The following is a 22,507-nucleotide window of genomic DNA, read 5'->3' as shown; positions in this document are numbered from 1 at the left end:
TTACAACCACTGTCCTTTTACAACGCTGCATAAGTAAAGGCAGGTTTATGCCTAATATGCATGGATCTGGGAATCACAAATATTGTTTACAATTTTTAAACACTCGATCTCGCATTATTTTTGCTTAAGTAATGAAAGAAGACCCTCAGATAAGAAACCTTTCCGAAGGTGTTCGTGCTAGATGTTTAAAAATATGGATACTTTCTCGGAAGATCGAAAGTATTTGAGAGAATAACAATTTTTTTGCAATTTTATTTTATTACTCGAGCCGTACGGCGGCTTTATCTCTGCTTTCGTGATCTAAGGGTTATTTTAAAGATAATATATAATAGTATCTGAAATATTTTACTATGTTACATACATTTTTTCATTTATCAAAATTTCTCAAGAAATTTGAGAAGTGAAGTCGAGAATTTTCATTTCTCGAGAAATGAAAATCATCGAGAAATCCGAATCCAACCATTCTGATACATATGTATAAAAATCTCACATCTCTAAAACATGAAGTGGTTTGACAATTCCATTTTAATTGTAAGTAACACTGAAAAATTTGTAATTTATCATTTTGCTCACAAACTTATAAAAAAAAGGTATATGGATTGGTAGAAATTGTACTATGAAAATTACTAAAGATCTAAATAAATCTAGGATAAATAAGTACGTAGTTTTTTTGTTTTTCCTGTAAAGTGTAAAAGCTTTTACATCATCATTTTTTTCAAATTTGTTTATATTTTTTAGACAAATTCATTAAAAAAATACGTATTTTTTCTAAAAAAATTGTGGGAATAGAGACTTTGAGTCAAGAAAAATCGAGTCCAAAAATTTTGAGACCCACTGGGTATGACCAAAAAAATCATTCGAAATTATTCGCTTTGCTATTTTTTAATTGGCTATTGATGTTACTCACAATGTGCTCAACCTTTCTAGCAACTGTTCTCGCCGAAAGGCTGGTTTATTGAAATAAATATATTTTATCAGGAAACATTTCTTTGACTGCATCGATGAAACATGACCTAAATTAATTTCTTTGTGAGTTAATGAATGAAATACTTGTGAACTGACTTAAGTTACAATTTTATTTTCCTTTCTTTATTTCGGAAAAATATCTGTTGCGATGAAAAATTTCGTTGTAAAGCTTCATAATATCATAGCACAATAAACATAATGATTTGTCATCTAATTCGATAACAATATATATACCTTTGAAGTATAATAGTCTTATTTTTTTGAGTTTCGACACTGATAATGAATATCACGGATAATCAAATGCAAAAAAAATATCGCAAAAGACGTTAAATTGGGACTAAAAACGGTGTCAAATTATAACTGCGTAACGTCACAGTGGATTGCGAAGCAATAGGAGCACCACATACGGTCTTATTTCGTAACTCCTCAACTGTTCCATTATAGAAAAAGTTTGAAAATGTGAAATCTATTCTTAGTTCGCGGGCCGTAGTTTGCCGAGTTTGCGACCCGATTAGGACCATTTTTAATGACTTAATAATACTCTAAATTTTTTTTGTAGTAATGACAACCTGATTGATCGTGTGATGTCACAATCACAGAAACAATTATTGTGTTACGTTAACTTTGCCTAGAATATAAATACTCTATCCCAACCTTAAAATTAACAAATCGCCCAATGGCGTGTAAAAAACTTATCCAACTCCAAACCTTCACAATTTAACTTTCCATCATAAAGAGCGACCTCCGACGTTCCTACATTAACCGTTTCAGTTATCTGACGCGCACGCCCGCTATTTTTTAATTACGCACGCTATAATTATATATGACGGGCGTGATTGTTTTCAACCCTGTCACACGCGAGCTCCGGCGCCGAAAGGGTTAAACGCGGCGGCTCGCGTGACACGTAATCGGTTGATTTTTCCGACTTCTATCCGTTGTTTGTTCGCCATAATCGATTATGTGTTTCCTTACAAATATTGATCGAACGCCGGCTCTGTTTAACCTTTGGGCTGATGGCACACGTAAACGATCAGCCGGGTATCGGGTGGTTGTCGGATGGCTAACAAGGTGTGGTCCCGTGTGGGGTTGTGCGATGCTCCTTGACCATTTCATTCTTTATGTCCGAATAAATTCAGTGTAACTGTCATATTAACCAATTTAACCTCATTTCATTTATGTCACTGTCTACTAGTTCCACGCTACATCATTTTGTTCATGCCTGTCCCTATCTACCAGTTTAGGCGACTTATTAATCATACATGCTCATTTAGGTCAAAAAAAACCTCATTACCAAAACATACATTATAAAAAAATACCAGAGAATTTAGTTGGTGTTTTGTTGTCGACTTTTGTCAATGTTTCAATAATTATTGAAAAAACTATGACCGGTTGAAAATTAGTATTCTTCTCTTTTCAGCAAATTTGTTTAGATAATATGTTATTGAAAGACCAGAGCTTTGCATATGTTCAGCTTAAACCATTTAAACCAGGGGTGAGCAACCTTTTTAATCAACGGACCAATTTAAATTTTAAATTTTTTTGGCGGGCCGCACATTAAGTAACACTTATTAATAATTTACAAAACTTTATTTATAATAAACATTAGAATAAAAAAATAATTAATTAAAAAAAAAGTAAAGATTTCATATACAAATTTTAATGCAAAATAAAAACTAATTTTTAATGAAAAATTTGGCACATTTTCGTCAAAAGCGGAAATTTCTCAAGGCTCACATACGATTTATAAAAATTTTCGATGTTTACTGAGAAAAATACACTTTTTAAATCGGTATTATTCCGCATGTCAATCACTTTCATTTGAAAGTCTTCGGGAACTGTATCCACATCGATATTAAATGGCGAGAAAAACATTTTCATGGAAACCGCTGTCTTCTCAGCTTTGAACATTTGGAATCGTAATTGAATTAAAATGTCTATATATTGTGCGTATTTCGAGAAGTAGTAACGTTTTCTTTTTCTAAATGTAGAAAGTGAGACACGTTATTCTGCAATAGATGCTGTTTCCACAATTTTAATTTGCGCTCAAAGTCCTGAATTTTATCATAAAAATTGTGAATAAACTGTCCTTTGCCTTGAAGTTCCACATTAAAATCATTGAGATGCTGAGTCATGTCGATAAGAAACCCAAAATCGCACATCCATTATTTATTACCAAAATGAGGAAAGGCATATCCCTTCATATCCAAGAACAATTGTATTTCGCTTATTAAGTTGTATATTCTTTTTAGTATTGCACCTCTACTAAGCCAACGTACTTCGGTATTAAAACCATGTCACCAAATTCAGTCTCTAAATCTTTCAGGAATTCTTTAAATTCACCGTGATTTAAAATTAATTAGTTTAATTATTGGTACTGTGACATTTGGCAAACTCAATCTTTTCGCACACAAATTTTCCTGGTGAATTATGCAGTGGTTAACGAATATTTCCCTTCCTGTGACCTTCTTAATGTCTTGAAATAGCCTTCCCGATACTCCTACCTCCATGCTTGACATTGCTCATGCTCCATCTGTCGATATACCAATAATCTTTTCTAATAAAATTGAAAAAATTTCCAACACAGACCAGGTATTTGCCTGGTTGTAGTCCCTTGCATTGGAATCAGTGAACCCAATTCTTCGGTAATATTAAATTTGGTGTCAACACCACGTAAAAATATAGCCAGTTGTGCTGTGTCGCTAATATCGCAACTCTCATCAAGTGCCAAAGAACAGTATTCGAATTTTGCAATTCGTTCACGAAGCGTTGATTCGTTCACAAAAAATTGTTTCGGTTTAGTATGTACTACCATTTTATTATAATTAATTTTATAACAATATAATGGGAGAAAGTCGATAAAATAAATTCAATTTTAGAAATGCTTGGCGGGCTGCATAAACATGTATAACGGGCCGTAAGCGGCCCGCGTGCCGCGTGTTGCTCATCCATGATTTAAACAATTTGGTTGCTCATCCATGTTGCTCATCCATGTTGCTCATCCATGTTGCTCATCCATGATTTAAACAAACTGGTATTGCAACTCCTTCGTTTTGACATTCATTAACCCTTTAGCTGCTATGATACTTTTCCTGCCCAATATATGCTACACAAGTACAACCATTAAATGTTCCGCATTGACTCACAATTCTCTTCATTAATTTAAATTTTCGAATATAATGTCGTCGATAACGATTGTCGTTAGCATTTATTTGCTGTAATCATGAAGAACGATATATCGTTGTTTAGCAGGCAAAATACTGATACAGCGATTTTCTTATTTCAGCGAGTTATAAAACAATAAAAATAAGATTAGAAGTAATAATATGTTATTTAGAATAACTATATAGCTTTATGTTGAACATATGCAGAAGTGAAAATCAATAATAAAAAATTTCTTACCGGAACACAATACTAAAATACATGATTTCATCGCCGCGTGTTTTTACAATGTAAATATAAAAGAGCATGTTAGTGGAATTTATACTTATTATTTAATTAAAATTAAGTAAATTGATTAAATAAAACGTTTGTTGTTGATTAGCATTTTTCATACGGTTAATCTCCAGCCCGGGCTAAATATGCTGGAAAGATTTCCAAACTCATTCAAATACATAAAACGTGAGTAATACAAAAAGGGATGTGGATTAAGAAGAACCGTTCACGCGCACTTGAAATGTTATGAAATTAGACATATTTTAAATGTACCTCTTTTTGGGCCGTGTGCATACCCATATTCATAAAGGGTGCGATTTAACAGGTAATTATGTTATGCTACATGTGCATTTAAATAAATACTGTGTAATATAAAACGAATTGTTTGTGCATTTATTTAAGTAAATCTTCGGATATTTTCTTTGGAGAAGAATTCGTTGCAGAAAATTATTCATGGGGTGTTAACTGTTCACGCTCACTTCCACCTTATCTATCCAACAGTCATGCACAAGCAATTCGTTTTGAAGCGCTAGAAAATATTTTTTGCAATACGTACGTATGTGGTGAAAAATATCCTTCCTTTGGCTCGCTCACACATAAAATAACGGGCACCCAAATAGCACGTCCCCAATTTATCGTGCTATTGGGGAGTCTACTGTATTCTATTCCGTGATTTCAGTTTTTTTGAATTTTTATTTGAATTAAATACAATGAATCAATATTTTTAAACGTGAAAAAGTTCAGTTTTTCATAATATCCGTTGTTGGTTCTTTTTATTATTTTTATAAAATTTCTTACTATTTGACGTCTATAAAAACGCAAAATCAGTGTCTGGAAAGTGTCCGGAAATATCCGACCGCTATTTAAAACATAGATAATGGGGTACAAACGTCCCCCACTTCGTCCAGGTTGGTTTCATTTTCTTTTTTTTTTTGTTCTCATATAATTGTACTTTGGTATGTTGATTATGTTTCCTATATCTAGTGTTTCTTCTGGAGAATTTCTCGAAAAAAATCGAGAATTCTCATTTTTATAGAAATTTTTTAAAGCATTTTTTATTATATAAAATTTAATTTGTACGAATTTAAAAAAAAAGTTTTTATAACGATGCATACGTAAAAGCGGGTTAATGCTTAATATGCATACTTATTGGAAGGTTTTAATATGGATCTGGGAATGACAAAAATTGTTTACAATATTTGAACACTCAAACTCGCATTATTTTTGCTTACGTAATATAAGAATACACTCAGATAAGAAACCTTCCAAAGGTGTTCGTGTCAGATGTTTGAAAATATGCATACTTTCTCGGAAGATCGAAAGTATTCAGATTTCAGTTTTTTTGGGTCGCAAAAACTTGTCACTATAATATAAAAATGATTAATAATTCTTAATTTGAACATGAAATGATAACTCGCGTCATTTTGATTGATAAACAATGATTCATGATACGCCAGTTTTTTTTTTTAAATCAAGGAAACTCGACTCTCATAGAACCGTTACCGGAGCGTGATCGTTTCGTTGCACGAGAAAAACGGAAAGCGTTTATTGGGCTCGTTGCATACGAAAAAGCTCGTGTACGAAACGGTTTCCTACCTCTGCATCATATCATTAACCGTTAACAACGCGAATCGTGACGATTTTGTCGCGTTCGGCAAGGTTGAGCCCCAGGGGTCGTCAACCTGTTTGTTGTTTCGTTTTTTCTCAACAATGACGCATCGATCGCTTGATGACTGAATCAATAGCATCATCGCTGTTTTTTTAGAAGTGATAATGTTCTTTATATCTTAACCATAAAGGTGCATCCGCATGCGTTGACTAGATCTTTGAATGGACCCCATTTCATACTATTAAGGATCAGGTAGCATTTGCGTTTTTATGTTATATAAAAATTGACTTTAATTTAAAAATATGATTGCTAAAAACAATTTCTTTATTGCCAATGTGTATTTTTTGTTGTGTTCAATCGATCATGTCGAAGAACGTGTCCGACACTAATAGACACGTTCATCATTTTGATTTACGTTCTGCGTTTACTAAAAATCAGATGGAACAGATTGTATTTATATTTTAATGATCTACACACTTGAGATCAATTGGATCATCTTTTCAAAATAAAATTAATATGCTAAATATATTTTTAAATAAAATCTAATGTATTTTTTCTTTTTGTTGCAGGTGAGAGTCAAAACTACAATGACGAAATGTCTTGAAAACTATTTAAAAATTGATGATATCGAATTTGTAAGTATGTATTTTATGTATTATAAAAAAAATAACCGATCGTTCACACCATGACGGTACGCGTTGCGAATAATTTGTAGTGAAAACAACGTTTTTTGGCAATGAAATCAAATTACGGAAAATCATATGATTATCTATTAAAAGCGATCATAATAGTTATGGTTACTAATGTAAACTACCGTTCTTTAGTTGCGTGTATCAAGTGCGATATTAACACAAAACACTTATGTGTTAATTGACATTAAGTGTCCGAGCTACTGCGATAATTATATATAGTATCATATTTACAATAACAATCTTACATAAAACACTTCAAACTGTTTCTTATTGCTGTCCCATTGAAACTTACAATTCCACTTAAACTCCTAACATACTATCTTAACGTTCATCAGAGTGTTGTACATATTTATACTTAAATCTTAAATTCATTAAATAATAATTTTATATAATGTTTCAGATGAATAATAAAATAACCATTGTTCAAAACAGTAATATTTTTTTTGACAATTTAATTTTTTCCATCTAGGTTTTGGTCAGGAATGTCTTTAAATTGGAACTGCGCTGTTGGTTTTTTTTTTTGAGATAATTGAGTCTAGTAGTTGTGCAAGCGACCAACATTTTTCATCAAGAGTAAACGCCCCCCGTGTAATAATGGCCGCGAAGATATGGTATAATTTGCTCTCCATTGAGTCACGTCTGAGCCATACAATTGTGTGGCTAGCACAGTGAACTACATATATTTTTATTGCTTCTAAAAAACCACTTCATTGCGCCGGTCGGTTACTATTGCGCCGTTTCGTGTATTGATGTTCAACCTTTATACCGTGTAACTTTTTATTTATAAAAAATATACTAAATGTACATCAACGCCAATATCATTGTTCTGTTTTGTCCGTACAATCCGATACACGTGATAATTAAGTAATCATTAAATTTGCTTTCTATCAAATTCTATATAAAGTTATCTAATTGTGTGTATATTTTGACTTTAAAAAAGTGTGTGGTATGAATCATAAGAATCTTATAACGTTTTGTGAAATCTAATCATATTTATTATATTAGCCAGTCCTCTTTCAATTGTTGTATAAGAATTAGTACACGCTTAGGCTGGGTACGACCTCCTACCTAGGCTGTCGCGAGTAACCGGCGCGAAAATTATATTAAGTTTTGGTTTTAAAATATGGAAATCATAGAGAGATTTACTTCTACATTATCAGCAAATAACACAAAATAAAATATTAGCAATACGTGATCCTTGTTGTACTTCACTGGTACCTGTAAAATATTCAGATTTAATATATAATCTTGCACTATATAAATAACTTTGGACTAACTAATACCTACATCTACTAATTATCAAAAAAATATCTTATTCCATATAGGATCTAATCAATTGCGTAATTTATTATACAGAAAATCCCAAACATTTCCTCAATATAAAAGTTTATTATATTGAAAATCAATTTAAAAATTCTAAATACTTATAAAAATATAATCTCCCTCCCTTCTCCAGACATATTACTAAACAAAATTTTGCATACACATAGATTCTTTAATTTAAACATACAATTGCTATTCTTCGATGTGAATGTTAGCGTAGTTTGGTTAAAGCCGATGACTAGTGCTTGAAATACTTGGGTTGGAATTTAAATTTGTATCATTTTTTTGAGATTGGAATTAGTGATTAATATATCATTGTATCGAACAACACAGATAAGGCTTTCCTAGATTTTTCTAATTTTACGAAGACGTGCATATGTGGTATAAAAATATCTAATAATGATCTAATACAGCTCAAAGAAAATATCGCATATGTATAAACAAAAAATACTGCACTAAAAACAACCACGTCTCCCAGTAGACCTGCGCACCCCAGAGGTGTCACTCATTCGCTGAGATCCCACTTCCAAAACTTTCCGCTTTGAGCCAGAAACGAAAAGTTTCTACAAGTATCTTAGATTTTTCTAATCTCACAGACGTATTTTGCTTTACAAGATGATTTATAAATGTATTTTTTTATTTAATTTTATAATAAAATAGTGTTTTTTTTTTCAAAATTATATATTTTGCGCAATCTGAAACTTAAGATAAAAGGCAAAAAAAAATGAAAATTTATACTAAAATATATATGAGTAAATTGTAGACGAGGCAACACCGGCCGTTGTTTTTCCTTCGCTCCATTAAAATAATGTAAAAAAAAATATCGCACTGTGCCTCGCTTGCCTTTTCTAACGCCGGGCCTGTTTATACTAGTGAAAATATAAATTCACTGATAATATACATTCACTATAATATATTCTCGAGAATACGTTATCCCACTTTTGTTACGCAACACCTGTCATGTTACGACAGAAGATTTATAATAAATAATAGTTAAAGTAATAGCTAATAAATCGCTGTGACATTGAATGAAGTTATATTTATTTACATTTTATGAAGAATCGCCTTTCTATATATGTATGTATTTAAATATAAATCAAACAAAATTAGAATCAATGCCCGAATACGAAGCACTTCAAATCACTATATGAAATAAAACTATATCTTTGCAAATATATTGTTTATTAGCTTAATTTTACAAATATATATCATATATAAATAGTTCGCGAGGATGTAACGCACGAGAGTGTTCCAGGGCAAAATACTGGAGCTCGGAAAACATATGGATAATTCCGTATCATAATGACATTAACAAAGTTTAAAATAAAACATAAAAAAAATTTTCTATTCTTTCCGCATTATCTACATAAACAACTACTATCGGTTGATTGTAAAAAATATGTAATTTACTGAAAAATTCAGTACATACACATGTCGAATGAGGAAGAGTCGTAGAGCCTCGTAATTGTGAAAATCTAGTGACTGGTCTGAGTCGAATTGACAAGCCTTGAAAGTCCGAAGGTCTTCGTCGAGCGAGTCCGAGAGTAAGTTCCCCGTGGTTGCCGAGTGATTGGTGATCGATTTTTGAGGGAAGCTTGGACGAATGAGAGCGAAGGGATAAATTAGAGCCAATCACGTTCGTGTTTAGCTCCGCCACTCTCTGTAAACAGTTATGTGAGGATTATTAAATGTAACTCCTTACAAAGCCAGGGAATCATAAAAATAGCATGAGAACCATATCCAGAATACTACAGTAAATGGAAGGGTATGGCTTTAACTGAAATTCGAATTTTTCAAATTACATAATGAGTTAACTTTGAACTCTCACGTATGAACACTAAAATTTTACGCAAATCTAATACCTCGTGACGCGTTGTGTTTACTCAAATTTAATTTCGCAATAACATATTTTTTTCTTACTTCTCAACGGACAGGTGTGTAAAAACAACCAAATACCAAACCACAGGCTTATCCGAGTGTGCTCATTGCGTTAGGTCTACCAAACACTCCTGGCGTTGTTAAAATATTTGCAATGTGTTGTCGATTTTCCTGTTTATCGTCGCCATGATCCTCACTTTTTCTTCTTCTAAACCGTTCACAGAGTGACACGGCGACCTTGCCTCGTGAAAACCTGCCAGAGTCATTTCTCGGATGAAGGAATTCGTGTTTTGTCTCGATCTCAACTCTCTCGGCATTGCCTTACTGAATAATTGCCGTGTCGAAACACTGCCGCTCGTTTGCACTCTTGTTCTTTGTCTTCTTATTCTTCATCGATTTACATAAAATATTTACGGCCGCAAAAAGCGAACCGGCGAAATTCCATGTTCGAGAAAAATGTAAACACGAGAAGACCGACTACTGCTATATTGGATGCCACTGCTACACAGCAATTATCTTCGAATACCTTTGGAAACAATGCAGAGCCAATTTTTTTATTGCTGATGTCTCAAAAATTCTTCCATCTCACCTCTTAAGGTACTGAGGCGCCATGTGAATTGATAAATTGCTCAACGAACGGTGTACAGAGAGAGGTCACGGGTTATATACATGGGCATTAGCCTCTGATGCAACACTCAACTCATCTATTAATTATTACACGGAAGTAGACCAAGTAAAGTGAATTAACCCATTCATACATTTTTTCTTACTCAATTTATAAGATAGCATATGATATTATTCAAGACATCTATTGATATGATTTATAGCGTAGTCCCGTAAGTTCTGAACTGATAACCCAGAGACGATACGAATTTTTATTTATAAAAATGCGCTTTTAAACAGCCGGAAATTGACATATATTTATGGTAAATTATAATACATATAAAATTATAATTAATTATACTTTTAGTCTTGTGGTTAACCGTTCTAATGCCACACGCCACATACAGGGTTCAGTCGCTACGCGACCGTAATACCAAGAGCCACGTACGGGGCTATTACAAAATCTGTTACTTACACTACGAAATAATATTACAATTCTATTTAGATATTAGAGAAAACTTTAAAAATGTTATTCCACGAATAGCTGTCTTGAAAATGGGTAAAATTAGTCCTTTTTTTTAACGTCGCCAGGGTTACCACTTGCGCCTTTTTAATATATGAAACGTAATTTTTAACAATGATCAATGGACTATTTTTGTTTCTCATAAGCTAAAACGTACTTAATTAAGGGTTTGCGCCTCTGTGATATGATACTTCTTGAACAAATTTCACGCGTTAGATGATGGAGTGACATGCAAAAAATGCCGAAAATATTTTTTAATCTTGTTGTATTGTTGGCTTATATTTTATGAAATTTATTATTACATCGTTTGTTGTGACAACCCTAGCATTTCGATTTTTAACAGCTACAATAGCTTCCAAATGCATCATAAACGGTACTCTGAGGCTCCTTTTGGGTTATAAGAGTACATGACAAGTCGTTAAAACTTGACATATATTTTATTTTTAATTCTAAACATAGCACGCATTGGGTTCGTGTACTACAAAATATATCGTGGCACGAAAACAGTTTTAATACTTATAGGCTGAGATTTTTTATCATTTTTTTACGGTTTTTTTAATGTTTCAAAAGTAATTGTTACTGAATGCGTGGCGATTGACAAACTGCGGAACATTTTATTTCTTTATTTTTACAAAAATGTGACGTCATTGTTTACATATTCTTTATTTTTTAGTGTAATGCCTGCACTACACTCTCTGGAAGTTGGCCAAGGTTGGCCAAGGACGGAGAATATAGTGGGTTATTTCGGTCGAGTTCGGTTCTGCCCGCTCTAAAATCTCTCGGAAGTTGTCCGAGGTTACCGAGAACGGGAGGTAAAGTGAGTGTAATTCAGTCGATTTAGCCAGCTACAAGCGCTTCCGAACATTGTCGGCAAAAGGACCGAAGTCGAAGCTGCTCTTTTGAGCGCGAGCGATGAAATACTTCACCTTTCGCTCTCTCGCGTGTTTAGTGACGAGAGTGAGAGATAATGATATGGTTTTTTGCAAACTGCGATAGAACGAGTAACTCGGTTCAATTTCAGTATGCGCGTAGGCGTCCTATGGTCAACACGTATGTCGAGCGCTGCATCGTAGTCACGTGGTCAAGTTATAATACCACATGCTTATCGGGGACTTCAACAGACTCTTACTGACATCTTTGAATATTTTAGGGCACCAAAAGAGATTAATTATATTTTTGATAGATTCTTCTAACAGAAATCGTTATTATATTTTTTTTATATAAAATTAAATAATTAAAAAATAATTAGTGGTACTTAATTTTGTAAAAAAAAAATCGTTTCGAATATCCTTATGTATTTTCCTAGATCGGTTTATATAAATGTCACACCATAACGAATTCTTATTTAGCATCGATGGCGAAAAATTCTAGGATAGTCACAGATGTGGTGTTCGTATTCTGAAGTATCATTTTAATGCCTTATGCCATTTTGCCAAAGCCGATAAAGATTTTGCGTAAATTGAATATTTACGACCGAAAAGTTTTCACTGATATTGTATTGGTGAGTGCCCACACAAACTTTTATAATTATCAGTAGCGTAATTTTAATAATATGACAATTTAAAAATGGCACATTTTTCGATCGCGCGCAAATATGCCAGCTGTACGTGACAGCAGCCGCCGTGCGGACGTCATTCACGCCCGCCGTCCGGACGGCATATGAAATTTGTGGCAGTGTGTCCGCTACTTGGAAGTCAGCGACCTCGGCCAACTTCAGTTGAACTTCGGTTCGGACAACTTCCAGAGAGTGTAGCAAGCATTAGGATGTAAAAGTGGAGTTAAAAATTACTGATATTCCTTCTATTATATATTAGCATTGTGCTAATCACAGATCAGACTTATCAGTAAGTGACTTGTAAAAAAATCAGGAATCAATAGATTCAAATCATTTATTGCTAAACTTTATGTGTTATACCATACGTCACCAAAAAATAATAGAGTTGCACTTATGTAGAATCACTATAACATATTTGCGTTAGCACAGTCAGTTCAAGAGCTATCCATTTCATCATTATTCATAATTGAGAATTAAATAGCAAAAATGTTAATTTTTTTATGGGCTTAAATTAAAATTAAATGATATTTGAATACAATTTTCTTTAGTTAAAAGCTTGTCAATAATTAAGTCCTCCATCTTTTTTGTTAAAAAATATCACTGGTTGTCTGTATTGTTTTTTTCTTATTGATTATGAAAATATTTAAAATTAATATTCTTTAGCAGCGAATTTCAATTATAAAATTTTCAAATTAGAAAACCACTATCGGATTCTTTCATCGATCGCTTTTATAATCAGGATAGATCCGGGTGCTCTTCGTTCCGGACGATGACAATGCTCTCGTCTGCCTCTCTCTCTCAGAACATTCCGTCACGCATATCGTTCATTAGCGGCTCTCGCCGAGTTTTAATCTAATTCCGTGTGAGACGACGATAGCTCTGGAATCTGTATTGTCGTCGTGTTGGCTATCCAGAACGTGCTTGACCCAAATCCGGAACGAAGAACCCATCTACCAATTGTAGCGACCGAGAGCGTTAAAAGGCTAATTCGACTAATTAGACCCGACTATAAAGATTCAAGAGATATGAAATGACTTCCAAAACGAGCCAATGCTGCCTCACCCTATTTCAAACCATGGCCTTACGTGCAAGTGTAATTATTGGCCATAAAAATATCATTAAGATTGTGTAACATGTTATTGGGCAGGTGTATTGTTTTTTGCGCTATGTACTAATACTTATCGTTTTGTTAGAATATAACATATGAATGACATTATAATCGACGCACTTCAACTTTGCGCTTGACACGCTCTACCCACATTCAAACAGACCAATGACACGCGACGTGGGAGTGTCTTAGGAGAAGTTCAAAGTTAACGTATTCCAATTATATATTTTATTCACCGATTTTGACAACTCAGAGAGTTGCAGGTGGGACTGAGATTGTTTTAAGTCTTTTTTCATAGCTCTTTTTACAATAAAAAATAAAAATGTAGATGAAAACCACTAAAATTTCAATATGTTTTATTCTGGGTGCCTGGGTGGTATATGTTATATAACAGGAGCTAGCCCAATTCGTTACAACGGGGTGACACTCAAATAAAATATCTTCAAATCTATACATTGTGACGACGATTGACTGTAAACTATTGTAATGTAATTTTATTTGTTTTTGGACAAAAATCTAGTAATTGAAACTATACTTATTTTTTTAAACATTAAAACTGATCTTTATAACCAACAATTAATTTTACTTTATTTTTAATCATTTATGTTTTAAACACTATTTTCACCCATTGGTTTCCAAAAGTTTCTGTTCTACACTACACAATCAGTAATAGAAAATGCCTTTTCAATTTGTCCATGTTGAGGAGCTTGCTGCCTCGATGTTGACGTGTTTGTTGGAGCACCGGTTTTATAGCACCGGCGATGTCTTCGACACCTAGGTCACGATGTATGTCTCTATCGCAAACATACCACGGAGCATTCACAACATTTTATTTTTTTAATCATTTTAATTTGACACTGTTTGTCACATCCCCATAATTGCATGCCGTAGATCCAAACTGGTTTCAGAATTATATTGAATCTCTTGATTTTGTTGTGCATGGAGTTTCTTCCCATAAGTTTTCTATATTTTATTTTTTATATGTTCCTTCCATCGCAGTTTGGTGTCCAGAGTCACGCCAAGGTATTTAGCTGTTTTTTCTAAATAGGATACTGTTACCATTTATGAAAATTTACGATTAATTCGTTTTATTTTTATTATTGAAGTTGATATGTACCGATTTTAATTCATTCAATTTTATTTTCCATTTTTTGCTTGAATCAGCGGCTTGTTGAAGTTTTTCGGTAGTATTTGCAATCTTTTTCCCCACTGCCAGGGTTTCTGTATCATCCGCGAATGTTACAATTGCGACATTTCCTATTTGTGGCAAATCATACGTGTACAACAAATAGAGTGTCGGCCCTAGGACACTTCCTTGTGGGACTCCAGCGATGATTTAATATAATTCAGAATATTCGTTATTTTATTTAATTCTGAATAATCTGTTGTAAAATGTTCGATTCAAATAATTCTATATATTGCTTAGGTAGTATGCTGTTTAGTTTTTGAATTAAGCCTCTGTGCCATACTTCATCAAAAACTTAAGCAGCATCTATTAAAATAGACGAACAAATATATTTTTTTCTAGCGCTTTTTCTATTAAATCAGTGATGCGATGCACCTGATCGATTGCAGAATGTCAATTTCAGAACCCATCTGATCGTCTGGAACGAATTAAGCAAACTTTACTTGACCTACTGAAAGTTCTAAAACTAATTATAGTGCTTGAACTTTTTTTAGATCATGTTGTGTTTGGTTAATTTATTTAGGTTAGATTTGGGTTTTAACAGTAAATGAACCTTTCGCAACTGTCAAATTAAATTTTAAAAATAATATGGTGACACATTACTTCTAAATGGGCCCTTTTCGTGTAGGCATCAGCTAAGGGCAAAGCCCTGGTGTTGAGCTATCTGCGAGATTAGGGTATTATGTGCAGGTTCAAGTCAAGGGTTTTCCATGTAGGCATCAGCTAAGGGCGAAGCCCTGGTGCTAGGCCATTTGTGAGGTTGGGGTATTATGTGCAGGTTCAAGTCAAGGGTTTTCATGTAGGCATCAGCTAAGGGCGAAGCCCTGGTGCTAGGCCATTTGTGAGGTTGGGGTCTTATGTGAAGGGACAAATCAAGAGTTTTTCATGTAAGCATCAGCTAAGGGCGAAGCCCTGGTGTTAGGCCATCTGTGAGAAATATTTTCAAAATTCAAAAGAATCATCCCAAATTTTATGATGATCGAATTTGTAAGATCCGTAAATACAATTAAAATTTTTTTTTTTAATGTACTATATATGTATTATATGTATATATATGAGTACTTTTTTAATTAATGCTACAAGTTAAGATAGTAATAAATTCAATGTTCGAGATATGTTATGAATTAATTTGTGCGAAATTGTATTTAAATGATCTCAGTGAGTTTTCTTTCATTTCTTTATTATTAACAACTACCTGATAAATATTATTTTTAATTTTAATTTTTTGGCACGCGGACATCGAAAGAACTTTGCCTTATAGTAACTAGATAATAGTTAGGACCAAAATATGTCATCGAAGATGTCAAAACCAAAGGGTTCTGGTATTTTATATCTGTAACTCAATACGGCTTATCAGAAATATTTTTAAATAAATTCGCTAACTTAACTGTATGGTATATTATTGTTATAATTAAATCATCTCATTATTGCTAATCTAAAGGTGCAGTATCCGCTATATATATATGATATAATGTATGGTTCGATTCTATTCATATAACGTAATCTTATCACTCAATATTATCTTGAAACATTTTCAAGTTTTAGTAAACAATGATGCAATTTCCTGCTGATAAATTGTCTTATCTCTGTTGTTGTATCGATCTTCCAGTACTAGTTAAGTATATGTAAGCACTACCTTCAAACACCTATTTCAAAAGACTCCATTTTAATGACCACCTACTTTAAGGTTTTGTATAAAAACTCGAACAATCCAGGCATTCCGCGAACCGCCAACAAAATTCCGCTAAGCAGATTGCACCGGAGTGCACGAGATTCCTGGACTGGTCCACCGCCTCTATTTATAGGCCGTTAGGCGTATTTATAATCACGTGCCTCAAGACCAGTCCCAAGGCCGTCCGTCTGGTGGTGGACATCCCGCGAAAACCAGCTCCTTCTACCAGTTCTGACTATAACTGGACAAGAGCCGCGGGGGGAACTCTCCGATGCTTTATGCGTTTGCTGGCAGCGACGCCGGTTATTATATTCACATCAAAAAATCGTTATTATCGATCGCTACCGGAGTTGCGCGAGGGGCGTAGACCCAGGCTGGTAAATGGTCTTCTGGAGGTCTAAATGCGTCTCGCTGCTGGGTCATATTTTGGCCTAATGCCGGTATTAATGCGATCGCGCCTCTCGTAAATATTGAGATATTTTTTTGTGGTAGTACGAACGAGGCAATTTTCTGATGGAATGTCCGAATAAAACCATGTTTTTTTAAATTATACTGATTAGTGAAAAACACTCATTTTCATTATTAAATGTCAATAATTTCTGTGAAGAAAATACATTGATGTTGGTGCAAAACCCAGAAATATTATTACTGCCATTTAAACTCAATATGCAACGAGAAATTACATATGTTCTTATGATTTTATGATTTCCTCTTACGAGTTGAAAGTTTATGACAAACCTTCATTTAAATTTCTTTTAGAATACAAAAAAAAACTTTCTTTAACAAGTGTACAGTGAAAATGTTTTACAGTGTGTCAAAAACGACGCAATATTGTCCACTTCACGAAGTAGTTCCAATTAAATACAATTTATTTTACAGCATACTCGGCGATTTTGCCTTTAGCTCTTTTATAGTATCGTAAAATTCGGGTGTATCTATTAAAATTCGATGACTGCGGCATCACGACGTTGTCGTTTTTGTCCAAAAAAATACGAATTAGCAGTGAAGTGTGAGCCAATGCGTTATCATGGTGCAAAATATTAAAGTTGTATTCCCACTGGTCCTTGTATTGCCTCATAGTGGACTATACAATTATAATCGAGAAAAACACTAGCAAGAATCTTTGCATTCGAACGAACTTGACGTGTTTTTTTTTATCTTGGCTCTTCAGGGCAATTGCTCAACAATTTCTTTATAATGCTGTTTTTGTCGAAAATTATACAGTTTTAAAACATTTCGACTGCTACTTGTTAGATGTAAAATATTTATTTTATTTTACGTTTTATCGCCAAAATCATTTTCTATCATTTGCTCTATTTCACTGTGTTCGGCATTTTAAAAATAAAATAAATCGCCGAGCGTGACAAAATGCGTCATCAATACTTGACTGTCAACACAAACCAGCCTTTTATATATTTTAAATTTTTATTAAAAATTTGACCATCACGACTTGATTGGTTTCCTCAATGCGTCATTATGACCGTTTTCTCTGGGCGGTGGTGGAGAAGCCGGCGGTGGGATATGTGCGTCTATGACCGTATTGACCGCGTGTGGCGGGAGTCCGCTAGTCTCTTTGAGTATCTGCCGGAGTCTGCGTTTGACCACTTGTGACTACGCTTGTGCTTAAATATCCAGGCCTTTAAAGGTTGCTGACCAATCACAATTATGCAGCGATCGTCCAACTAATCGCTGCAGTCGCTTCTTAAAACGGCGAAATAGGTATACGCCTTTAGAAAGCGACATTTGCTTGATGGGCATTGTCCAAGGTCGTATTGCATTGCAACGGGAATTTTGTTGATCCGGTGATTTATTATATCCGTGACCGTTTCGAATATTTACTGTAAGAACAAAACTCGTGTTATTTATACGTTTTTTTCTGGTCGTAACGGGGGCTATGTGGTTTCCTTGTTAATGGACGATTATTTTGGTCACAGTAAATTAACGCAAGTTTTGAGACAAAGACTGTGTGTGCTCGCCACAATACCATTAACCTCCTCAGACTTAGTGCACATGAACAATTTCTCATTGTTTGTGCAACGAATATGAACGCTGCATATTTTATTTAAACCGGTAAGGCGAGAAATGCCGTCTCATTGCTTTCTTCATATTTTTAATTACATAAATTCATAATTAGGGAAATCTCATTTCTTTAGAGGAGCATAGTAAATTATTCCCGTACCACTCGGTCCGTCAGGACACTGATAATATCAATCTTCATTCGAGTCGCAGCTAGCTCGTAGCGATAACAATTATTTTATGGTGTGTCGAGTATTATCTTAATAAAGTCTAGAACCTCATCGAAACCTTCACAACCACAAGATTCATCAATGCAAATTAACAATATATTGAATTCCATACGGATCCTAATGTTTTTAATCTTTTATCGTGCATGGGATAGTAAAATTAGTGATTGTTATATAATTATAATTCCGATTGACCATTATAAATTAGGTTTTCCTAGATTTTCCTAATATCACGAATCAATAATTAATAGTTTATATTTGATACAATATATGTCACTAATCTAAATAATTTGATGTCAGTCTGGTATCACACTACTTGTAGTAGTTGTTAATTGTGTTTACCTGGTTGCAACGCAACAGTAGATTTACAATAAATAAATTAAATCGATATCATTGATGAGCTGGATTGAGATCCTCCCAATAAGCGCTTTATATAATACAAATATACAAATGATATCGTAAGCTTATTTTAAAATATTGCTGATCTGTAATAAATCGACGCCATTAATATAATACGTAGTATGCTATCTTTGAAAATAAACCACTACAATAATCACTACGAAACGGAAATAACTAAGCCACTATTGATCTATTCATAACAACGCCTTCCACTTAAAACGCCAGTAAAACTTCAAACGAGACACAAAATAACGCAAAAAAAAACTTATTTTAAAAATCCATTCAACATTAACTTCTCCACACGATCGAAGCGTCTCCGCATTTTCTTCTCCAGTCTAAACCATATTTATATTATATCGATTTCAAAGGGCTCCTAAAAAAACAAGCTATCTTGCGTCTCGGAATAACTGGAATTAACGACACGCACACCCATGATTGTATTTATGAGCACAGTCTCGCTAAAAGCAAACCTCTCGAGAGCCAAACGATTCGAAAATAAACGCCATTATGACTACAACAACATACATGACTAAAGCACACATCTAATTGAATTGTTTCGCGAATTGTGAGGAAACGAGCGAGAGGTTACATCATCATCTCACGTCTTACGTCACGGTGAACCGACAAAAAGAAGTTACGCGAAACGCTAATTAGCCACTATCAATGATTAAAAGTTGTGAAATCGAAATGCTGGGAAGCGTTGCCAAATCGTAGTTCACCGGGAGACGGGTGTGTTTATGAAATTATGTGTTTATGAAGTATTAAGTGTATTACGAATGCCAAAAGAATGTGAAGAAAAAACTCCTTGGTCTCACTACAATCGTCCGTCTGAACTTTCAGATTCGCTACAGAGACAATAAGTTGTTCGGTTGTTAGAGTGTCGCAGAGAAAACTGTTCTCACGGTGTAAAAGAATAAAATAAATATAAAAAACGCAAGAGTTGTGATTGTTTTGGTACGCGGGGTACTTTCTTTTGCGTGTGCGGACGCAATTTATGTAATTGTTTATAAAAGTAAATTTATAAAAACAAGCAACTACAGGCGAACTCAGTTATAGGTTTTTTACATAAACAATACTATAATAATCACCATGAAGTACTCAGCATCTCACAAGTACAATAAAAATGGAGTATAATTAAAAATAAAAAATATGTTGAATTTCAGTGATAATATATTTGTTAAAAAGATAAATATTTGTTAAAAAGATAAAATAACTATTTATATGTAAACTTTGCTTACAACGCTTGCTTAATAGAAATTATTTTTTTACAAAATGATCCTACCCCTCCACTTTGCTCCGGGACAGTTCCACTGTCCCGGAGCAAAGTTCAAATCCATTGATATCTTTGGCGCCTGGCAGAGGGAGAAGGCTTCTCGAAATCAAAATTTAAAAAAAATGTTTTTGATTAGCCATTGGTCTTTAAAAATCCTTTTTAATGTGGTTCTGAGAAACGTCGTCTCTCTTAGCTACGGTCGCCATAATTTTTTTAGAATACGTTAAATAAATTAATAAGAATATTTATTTTAAATTTAATTATTTTAAAAATAAATTTGAAGCTGCTTCTAATTATTGTGAATTTTAAAATAATTATTTGTTGTAGCTTTTTTTTTTACTGAAATATCTAATAATAATATTTCTCGTTGACTGAACGACGACGGCAAGCCGTCATTGAACATCAGGCGAAATTTGACTGTCTTTATTAATGTGAAGCTATATTGCACTCTATTATTATGGTTTACAATCAATAAATGCAACTTTGCAGCTGGCGCTGGTTTTTAATAATAGCGCGTTTTTATAAATAACTTCGAACTCTTTGGTTTATTAGTCCAGAACCTTACGCGACGTTTTTGACAAATTTTAACACATTCCACCGTTTTTGTTAGTTTCAAATGTTCAATTATTAAAGAATCGGTTGATTTGTATAGTTATTTTCCAGAGTGTTTCAATTGGCGATTATCCGTAAAATTTTATATTTTTTTATAATCATTTCATAAAATCTCTCGGAAGTTGTCCGAGGTCATCGAGAACGGGAGGTAAAGTGAGGGTAATTCAGTCGACATTGTCGGCAAACGGACCGAAGTCAAAGGAATCGAAGTCGGAGCTGCTCTTTCGAGCGCGAGCGGTGAGATACTCCCCCATTCGCTCTTGCGTGTTAAGTGACGAGAGTGAGAGAGATAATGATATGGTGTTTCGCAAACTGAGATAGAACGAGTAACTCGGTTCAATTTCAGGATGCGCGTAGGCGTCCTATGGTCAACACGCATGTCGAGCGCTGCATCGTAGTCACGTGGTCAAGTTATAATACCACTTGCTTATCGGGGACTTCAACAGACTCTTACTGGCACCAAAAGGGATTAATTATATTTTTGATAGTATATTCTTCTAACATATATCATTATTATATTTTTTTTCATATACCATTAAATAATTAAAATATAATTATTGGTACTTGATTTTGTTAAAAAAAACGTTTCGAATATTCTAATGTATTTTTCTAGATCGGTTTATATAAATGTCACACCATAACGAATTCTTATTTAGAATCGATGGCGACAAATTCTAGGATAGTCACAGATGTGGTGCTCGTATTCTGAAGTATTATTTTTATGCCTTATATCATTTTGCAAAAGCCGACAAAGATTTTGCGTAAATTGAATATTTATGACCGAAAACTTTTCACTGATATTGTATTGGTGAGTGCCCACACAAACTTTTATAATTATCAGTAGCGTAATTTTAATAATATGATAATTTAAAAATTGCGATTATTTGGCACATTTTTTGATCGCGCGCAAATATGACAGCTGTACGTGACAGAAGCCGCCGTCCGGACGGCATATAAAATTTGACTTCAGTTGTAACTTCGGTTCGGACAACTTCCAGAGAGTGTAGTTCAGGCATTATAAATTTCTTGATCTTGCTGTTTTATTGCTTGTCCACATCTTCTGTATAAATTACAGAAATTGAAAACATTTATTAAATCTTAAAAATAATTACTAACTCCAATGTAAAAATAATCATCTTGGATATATCAAAAGTTTAGGTTTAATGAATTTTTACGATATTAATTTTTATTCATTTTTACTAAAAAATTATAAAATTAATTTCGAATATGCGAATCAAACACAATTTGGCAAAATGTTAGATTATGCAGCTAGTATAAAAGACGGAGCTAGGTTATGTTAAAATAATGAATTCAATGAAATTATTAATTTAGCAAATTGCTTAAATGCGTTTGCCTATACAAAATTATTCAGCTATACTTTTAGCTATATAGCTACAGTTTTTTGTCAAATATAAAAATAATAAAAACAAATG

General features: G+C 33.6%; 1 protein-coding gene across 17 annotated transcripts in view; it reads left to right on the top strand.

Annotated features, from left to right (window-relative positions):
- The window catches only part of LOC148237156 (rho GTPase-activating protein 23-like), a 199,593-nt gene that overhangs the window by 139,064 nt on the left and 38,022 nt on the right, over positions 1-22,507 (top strand). For 2 of the 17 annotated variants that reach the window (XM_088183352.1, XM_088183340.1), the window contains exon 2: positions 6,577-6,642. The exons of the other annotated variants lie outside the window; for them this stretch is intronic. In XM_088183352.1, the coding sequence (XP_088039478.1) occupies positions 6,595-6,642 (48 nt within the window). In that variant the 5' untranslated portion in view covers positions 6,577-6,594. The remainder of the gene's footprint in view (positions 1-6,576; positions 6,643-22,507) is intronic. 17 annotated transcript variants of the gene reach the window in all.

The sequence above is a fragment of the Plectrocnemia conspersa genome, unplaced genomic scaffold, assembly GCF_051122295.1.
Source record: "Plectrocnemia conspersa isolate PC_06_02 unplaced genomic scaffold, ASM5112229v1 ptg000003l, whole genome shotgun sequence".
NCBI classification, from domain to species: Eukaryota; Metazoa; Arthropoda; class Insecta; order Trichoptera; family Polycentropodidae; genus Plectrocnemia; species Plectrocnemia conspersa.
The sequence above is the reverse complement of the archived record's forward strand: the minus strand, read 5'-3'. Positions and strand labels throughout refer to the sequence as shown.